This window comes from Mastomys coucha, unplaced genomic scaffold (genome assembly GCF_008632895.1).
Source record: "Mastomys coucha isolate ucsf_1 unplaced genomic scaffold, UCSF_Mcou_1 pScaffold21, whole genome shotgun sequence".
In the NCBI taxonomy this organism is placed as follows: Eukaryota; Metazoa; Chordata; class Mammalia; order Rodentia; family Muridae; genus Mastomys; species Mastomys coucha.
In genome coordinates this window covers 17,582,783-17,591,594 of record NW_022196904.1, presented here as the reverse complement: position 1 = coordinate 17,591,594, position 8,812 = coordinate 17,582,783, and the positions used below count along the sequence as shown (strand labels likewise).

Sequence of the window (8,812 nt, the reverse complement as noted above, 5' to 3'; positions counted from 1 at the left end):
AGATAAGAGTTAGAGATCTGAATAGTGGAACAAGAAATATCATGGGTGTGTGTATAGGGCAGATGCTAGACCATATGAGGAGACCCAGCATAGACGGATAAATGAGAAGCAACTTGAGTCCTTTTATGCTGCAAAAGACTGACCTTTGAAGATATATTAAGACTATGCAGTGTGGCCTTCTTTTGGGACTCCTAACAATATTAATGGGAGTGTCTCTGATTCTTGCCTGATTTGGGGAGCAATTTTCTCTTAGTGAGTTGCATTATCTACCCTTAATATAAACAGAGGTGTGTGACCTTATTGAAGGTTGATATGACTTGTTTGGTTGGGGACCTGCCTGTTTTTAAATGGAAAATCTGGAGTGGATCTGGGAAAGGGTGGAGATTGTAGGGCAGGACTGGGAGGAAAATAGGGAGAGGAAACTGCTCAGAATGTGATATATGAGAAGAGAATATTTTTAAAAGTTAAGAGGGTTGAATACTGCTTTAGAACTGGAATGAAAGCATGTAAGCCATGGTCTTTCCATGTTATGAAAATCTGAGGGAGTTGTAAAAGGAATGTAAATGGTGGGATGAATATATGACTTCTGTGATCTTAAAATTTGTAAGATCAAAGATCAATACACTAAAACCAAGGGAGCTGTATCAGTGTATTGATCTGCTTTTGGATTTATCAGGATGTGGCATGAAAACAAAATATTCTTTTATTAGTGTTGCTTTAATCATGTTTTTGCTCACAACAGTTAAAAATACTAGAGTTGGCTGTACAGATCACTCAGCAGTCAGAACTTCTGCTTCCAGGTTGGAGAGATTGTTCAGTAGATAAGAGCACTTTCTGCTCTTCCAGAGGACCTGGGTTCCAGCATTCACATGGCAGCTCACTTAAACACCAGTTCCAGGGGATCTGACAGCCCATATAACATACATACCACACATGCAGACCAAACACCAATGAATAGAAAATAAAAATAAATAAATCATTTCAAACAAGGAGTTGAATGAAAAATCCAACATTTCTTTGGCAAACAGGCACTTGAGGCCCGGAACCATAAGTGACTTCAGTTCCAGGTGATCCAATGGCTTCCTCTGACCTGTGAGGGTACCAGACATGCTATTAGTGCACCTACTTATATTTATGGAAATGCTCATACAAGAACTCATAGATTCGTTGTTGGTAAGAGAAGTCCTGCATATGGTCAGAGTAAAATACCAGGATGAACAAGGGAGGGACGAAGGGTGACCTGATATTAGCTGAGGACAAAGAGAGGGAGGATCACTTTTATGTTATGAGTGACACTCTGCCCATGACCTAGTGTCTGACCAGGCACCTATAACCCTATGGGGAGTACTCATGGAATCAAAGGGTAATTTTTCAAAAGGGAACATGAAGTTAGAAACAGAGACTAAGGGAACAGAAACAGGGCCTGCACATATCTACTTCAGGTCCTCTGTACCTATAATATGGCTGCCAGTTTAGTGTTTTGGGTACTTGTGAATATATAGTCAAATGGGTTTCTCACTCTATTCTCTTATCTTTTGCATTTTTCTTTTCTTTGTCAGTCTTGTCCATCTTTGATGTCTTTGTTTTTGTTTTATCTTACTACATTTTGTTTTATTATTTATTGATTTTATTAACATTTTTAGTTTTATTATTATCCCTTAGAAGCCTGTTTGTTCCTAATGAGAGACAGAAAGGGATCTGAAAGGGAGAGAAAATGTTTAGAAATTTGGAGGGAAAGAGGAAGAAGGAACTATAATCAGGATATGCTGTGTGAGGGAAAAAAATCTACTTTTAATGAAAAATAAAATCAAAAGAGGATATGACACATGATGTGGCATATATTGAAGGGAGTAGAGAAATGGAACAAAATGAGTGGTGTATTGTGGTGGAGACCCTTTGTTTATATATATATAAGCTTTTCTAAGAATAGAAAGCAAAACCTGTATATTACTTCTCAACTGTATTACTTAGACATTTGATGTGATACAGTTCCTGGAATCATAAAACTAACTTAGAAGGGGCAGGCTTCAAACATGAGATGACCTTTCACCATACATTTCACATGCTAGGATTACAGGCATATGGTATTGCCCAGTTTTCTATACTTCCGAAAATTATTAACTAGGTGAATTTCATCCAATGTTTCAGTAACACTCAGCTCCCTCATCAAACTCTTCGAACATGTACTCTCTCAGTCCTACCCATCCAACTATAGATTATCTTCTGTTTCCATCAAATCTATTCCTGTGCAGAATACAGCCTTCACAATGTAGCTAAACTGCCAGCAATCAAATCAAGCAAAAACTGAATCTCTTTATCACCAATTATCACTTATAATTGCACACCAATGAGTAGTGGAATTTGTGTGCGACTTCATGCCTCCATCGGGGGATATTTTTACTGTCTTAGTTCATTTTACTTGCTGCAAAAAGTACCATGGATAAAACAACCAAGGAAGAAAGGCTTTATTTGGTTTAAAGGTTACATCAGTCATCAGGGGATACCAAATCAGGAACCCAGGGCAAGAACCAGAGCTCAGCAACTGAAGCAGGAGGAGTAGTTTGGATTAATGGTTTGTTCCCCAGGATAAGCTCAGCATATTTCTAATGCTAACCAGACTACATACCCAGGGTGAGCACTTCCGCATTGACATAGGAACCACCATATCAACTATTATAAAGAAAATGCCCTACAGAATTGGCTACAGGTAGTTTGATGACAGCATTTTCCCAATTGAGGCTAGTCCTCTTAGAAAACTATCTTCTCCATCATCATCTTCTTCTTCTTCTTCTTCTTCTTCTTCTTCTTCTTCTTCTTCTTCTTCTTCTTCTTCTTCTTCTTCTTCTTCTTCTTCTTGAAAAAACAAACTGACAATAAAGGATAGGTGAAAACTTGCACAAGTCTTATGAATTCTGTTGGAATTCCTCTGAATTAATATTTCTTTTGCCCCCCTGTTGTGTCCAGAAAACATTGTTTCACTGATGTTATCAACTACCTCTAGCTCCAAAATTGTGCTCACCCTAAATTCTAGGAAGTCACTTAAAGTTTTGTGGGAGAGGTATGATATATTCATTCTAGTTCTGAAAGCATACCAAGCTCATATCAGTGCACTATGATCAGTTGACAGTTCCTGTGTTAATTAACATCCAAGAAGCATCTCTAATGAGGACTGGGTAATGCAATGATCTACAGGTGTAGAAATAGGGCTTCAAGAAATGTTTAAATTCTTTATCCATTAAGGAGAACATGAATATTGTGATAACTTCTAAGACCTATGACAAACAAAATTTTGCCCACAGACAAAATAAACAGTACTGTTTATGAGTTCTCACTCATGGACAGGCCTTAGGTGGAATAAGAAAGCAGTGGGTTTTTTCCATCACATTCATGTCCCCCTTGAATTAATGGTGTATCTCATCAAGCTCGTAATTGCTGTACCTGGCGGGGTACATAGAAGGAAGTGGGTGCTGACTACATGCCTTTACCAGCACTGTATGTCACATCTTTTAAGAAAGTGAAAACTGGGCTTTCCATGTGACTTTTTCAGCCTCCTTGTTTATGCCACCTGTGGACAGGTGAATGGCATACAAATCTTCAAAGTAAGTTCCAGTTTGATTTCTGCATGTTCTGTGTGTCCAGTATTGGGTGTCTTCAGGCACCAAGTCTTGGAAAATTCCCAGCACTACTGGTAATAGCTGGCAATGCTTGGGGTGGGGTGGATTGTGCTTTGGGAGTTGATTGTCAAGCAACTAGAAAAAGAAGTCACCTAATCCTGGAATAGAATGTCCTTTATTCCGCATGAGATGTCTACTTGGGGCACCGTCTACCTAATATAGTGTGGGTTTACTCACTCATTTGAAATATGTATGTGGACATGTTACAGAATGCACCAATAGCACTATGTTTCTGGACAGTTTTTAAAAAGAAATAGTGTTAGTTATTCCTCTCCATACTTCTCACCTACTTTCCCTCCTACATACACTGAAAGTTAGTACAACATGTTCCGTTATCACTCTTAATCTGTCATAACACTGTATACTATCTCCTATTTTTCAATGTGCCATATCTCTTACAAATTCCTGACATTTATTGTCCCAACTAGATATGTTATTGTAAATTGGGCAACATAAATTTCATAGTAGAAATCATGGCTGTGTGCTTGTCCTAGACAAACATAAAATATCTGAGCAATTAATGACAAGTTATTATTTCTTTTTTCCTATTTCCACATTTATGCCTTCTAAGTGCTGATATTTCATTAGTAAAAATGTTGTACCATAATACCTTGTTTCTCACACAGACAAGTATGCATTGTTTGTGTCTAAGACAATCTTGCTGCAGGTTTGAATATAAATAAAGGTTTTAAACATACAATACTTAGATTTATAGTTATTTTCTTTTTTTCTAAGTTTTTACTTTTCATCATTGAAAATCAAAATAAGTTCCTAGTATTCTATCATATTCAGAGCAGAAATGAGTGTGGTTGGATCTATTTATATCTTTATTATTATTATTATTATTATTATTATTATTATTATTATTGTTATTCATTCTATTCATTTACATCCAAATGATATACCACTTTCTATTTACTACTCCACCAACCCCCAATCTACATCTGCCCTCCTCCCTTCCCTTTGCCTGCATGAGTGTCCTCCTCTACCCACCCATACTCTCCCACCCCACCACACCAGCATCCCCCTATGCTGGGGCAGCAAACCTCCCTGGAACCAAGGGACTCCCCTTGCTGTCAGGCAAGGCCATCTTCTGATATATATGTGTCTGGTTACATAGATCCCTCCAGTTACATTACTTGGTTGGTGTTTTAGACTCTGGGTGTACTGAATGGTCCTGACAGTCTATGTTGTTCTTCCAAAGGAGTTGCAATCCCTCTGCAGTCCTTCTGCCAGCTCCACCACATATTCCCAGGTCTCAGCCTGATTATTGGCTCCAAGCATCCACATCTGCATTGGTCAGTCGCTGGCCGGACCTCACAAGGAGTCCCCATACCAGGTTCCTGTCAGCAAGCACCTCTTGAACACAGCATCAGTGTTAGGTTTGATGTTTGTAGACATGATGGATCCCCAGGTGGGGCAGTCTACAGTTGGCTCTTCCTTCAGTCTCTGTTCCATTTTTTCCCCTGTTTTTCCTTTGGACAATAACACTTATGGGTTAAAAATTTTGAGATGGGTTGGTGGCACCATCCCTCAACCAGGGACTGCCTATCTACTGAAGGTGGTCTCAGTAGGTTCTATCACCCCTACTCTGTGCATTACAGTGAAACATTTCCCCATTGGGTCATGGGAGTTTCATGTTCCCTGGTGTCTGGGACTCTCTACTGTCTATCCCCAGTTCCTCATCCCTCCTGCTACATATTTTTGTTCAATTTTGACCCTTTGTACATCTCTCATATCTTCTCCAGTTTCTGATACTGCCCCCTTATTTCTTCCCACTCCGCTCTCCCTCCCATAATGATTGCTCAATCCATATCTTTGCTTACTGTATATCCAGGTTCCTTCTTTACACAGCAGATTCTCAGATACTAACAAAGTACACAAGGCTTCTGATAAGGATTCATGAGTATACCAGTAAACAAGACACAATCTACCTAAAAGCAAATGGATATTGAAATAACTCCAGCATTCAGGTGGGAAAGACTAGCTTTAGTTAAGGCATTTGTCAGACTTTTGTGTCCTGGGACAAACATTGGAAACTTTGGAATGAAACAACTTTCTGGAAAATTAGAAAATCTGATTGGCATGTTGCTGGTTATCTGGAAGGCCTTGATGCCAGCATAATTTTGCAAAACTGAAATAGTAGGGAGAAAAAGACTCCATAAAAATGCACAAAATGAGTCCCTTGTTCTACTTTTGAGTGCCTGAATTTACATCTGACTACAAGATCAATTCAGAACTTAGATTCTCCCAAAGGAAACATGGAAACCCTTTTCTAACTTCTGCCCAGGTACTCATTAAACTCTAACGAACTTCTAGACATCACCATTAAGCATCAGAAAGTAAAAATTGAGATTTACTCTGGGGATAAATGACTTTTCCTTCATGAGAGATGTCCCAAATCACCATGCAGACAAATGCACTGAAGACACAGATGACACAATAATAAGCTCTCTGAAGGATGTCCTGCCCAAGTACCCTATTATTTTATAAGATTGGAAACCTGAACTCTATTGGATTACCTTCATAGCATTGTATGGAAAATAAGAAACCATTCCTGATTTCCTTGCATTCTTTCTCAGGCAAAGAGTGGCACAGAAAACTTCGTCAATGTAACAGGCATTATGAGATATGCTTCTACAGGAGGTGTGGTCTGGAGATGGTCTTTGTCCTCTGCTTTGTGAGCATACTCATCCTGACTGTGGCTCAGAAGGTGGGATTCTTCCAAACATAGACATCTGCTTAAAATTCTCTTCTCCCTTTTTCTATGAAAAATGACTTCTGAAGCCTACATGAATGATTATTTGTATTTGAAGACTGCAGTTTAACTCAATGAGGTTAATATTTTGCTTTCATCTCAAAGAATTATCTGTTTGTTGAAATAGCACTCAGCAGTAAAGAGTATTGAAAGTAACATCTATGTGTGAGAAGTTGAACTTTAACTGGTGCATGGAGGCCCCATTTTCCTTTTGAAAACATGTAAACAAGTAAAATGCAGATGAAACAACTGCTTACAAAAAGAATAATAGTGATTGTGTTAATAATTTTCAGTGAAAGATGGAGATGATACAGGTAAGACTCTGCCACCTGACTTTTTAGAACAAAAATTAGGATAAGAAAAATATGAATAAATGAAACTGGTTAGCAAGTGTTTTTTTTCACATGGTAGATACACATGTAAACCTATGTTCAACTATGTGGTCAAAAGAAAGTGGCTTTATTAGAAATATTTGGTATTTTATTGTGTGCATGAGTAGTATAAAAAACCTTCAAAGTTAACAACTTAGTTTTCTACAACTGTATTCATTTACACAACTTTATTGATTATGATACATAAGCACATGTTACTAACATACATATTATTCTTAACATGTTACTATAAAATGAGGCAATTTTATTAATTCCTTTTATAGTACATTTGTATTTTCTTTTATTTTTTATTGATTAAGTTATGATGATTAAGATACATCCTGTTTGTAGCCACCTCTCCCTCCTACTTATATTGAATTCTGATGACAAAATCTGAGGATGGAACCTGTACTTTTTATTGTTTAAGTGATTTTATTGATTAAGTTACACACCATTTGCAGCCCCCCCTCACTACTAATTGTATTGGATGCTGATGATGGAATCATATACTCACACTAGTCACATTCCTGTATATTCAAAGCCCATGGTGTGCTAAAATGTATGTTATTGTATAGGTTAATGACCTAGATGGCCATAAAGCTGTAGTTGCAATACAAAATTTATCTCAAGGCAGAAGTTATTCAATAAGTATAGAATTTTATTCTGAGTTATAGTCCATGCATTGTTCAACAGGCAAAGTTCCTGTAGTATGATAGAATAGTGTCTCACTGATAAAAGAAGAAATTGTCCCAAACACTTGGTAAGCTGTGGGAATAGAACAGAAACCTGAGGAGAGCTTTGTTCCACATAATCATCACCCCAGGGTCAGGGAAAGCCCTCCCCATGTCTGCTCATGATAAATCCCTGAAATCCACTGAGGAAGTGGCTCTTCAGATCCTCTTGCTTTGTCAGTTTGGGGTTGGAACTGTGGCCAATGTCTTTCTGTTTGTCCATAATTTCTCTCCAATCTTCGCTGGTTCTAAACAGAGGCCTAGGCAGGTGATTTTAAGCCACATGGCTGTGGCCAATGCTTTGATTCTTTTCATTACTATATTTCCAAACAACATGATGGTTTTTGCTCCAAGAAGTCTCCAAACAGACCTCAAATGTAAAATAGAATTCTTCACTCGGCTAGTCGCAAAAAGCACAAACTTGTGTTTCACCTGTGTCCTGAGTATCTATCAGTTTGTCAGTCTTATTCCTGTTAATGGAGGTAAAGTTATACTCAGAGCAAGTGTCCCAAATTTGGCAAGTTATTCTTGTTACAGTTGTTGGGCCTTCAGTATCTTAAATAACATCTACATTCCATTTAAGGTCACTGGTCCACACACATCAGACAATAACACTGACTTTAAGAGCAAGTTGTTTTGTTCCACTTCTGGATTCAGTGTAGGCATTGTCTTCTTGCGGTTTGCCCATGATGCTACATTCATGAGCATCATGGTCTGGACCAGTTTCTCCATGGTATTTTTCCTCCATAGACATAGGCAGGTAATGCAGCATATCCTCACTCCCAATCAGGATAACAGAGGCCAAGCTGAGATCAGAGCAACCAATACTATCCTGATGCTGGTGTTCACATTTGTTAGCTTTTATCTTCTAAATTTAATTTGTATCATCTTTGACACCTATTTTATAGATTCTCGTGTATTTGTGAGGCATGTAGGTGAAGTTTTGGTAGTAAGCTTCCCTACAGTTTCTCCCTTATTGCTAATCTTTAGAGATCCTAAGGATCCTTGTTCTGTGCTCTTCAACTGTTGAAAGCCAGAGTCACTAAAAATAGCAAATACAGAAGAAAAGCTTTACTAATACCATTAAATAATTAATTCCACGTGTATGTTTCAAACATCTTGTGTATAAACAAGGCATGATGTTCACTACTGCTCATTAGATCAAGAGGAAAAGGAAGAGGCCAACCACCTCATGCTCAGGAGCCTTGAGAGTTTTAATGTCTCAGGACCAGGGAGGATACCAAGTTCTAAACTGGATACTTTCTCCTGACAGACCGT

General features: G+C 38.2%; 1 protein-coding gene across 1 annotated transcript; it reads left to right on the top strand.

The window, feature by feature from the left end:
• The first annotated feature begins 7,646 nt into the window (after positions 1-7,646).
• Positions 7,647-8,564, top strand: LOC116100405 (vomeronasal type-1 receptor 1-like). Its single transcript, XM_031384216.1, has one exon. It carries the CDS (start codon positions 7,647-7,649, stop codon positions 8,562-8,564), a length of 918 nt encoding a protein of 305 aa, XP_031240076.1.
• The last annotated feature ends 248 nt before the right edge of the window (positions 8,565-8,812 follow it).

Excerpts from the sequence above, each read along its gene's own strand:
- LOC116100405 (XM_031384216.1), top strand. The coding sequence starts at position 7,647 with ATGTCTGCTCATGATAAATCCCTGAAATCCACTGAGGAAGTGGCTCTT.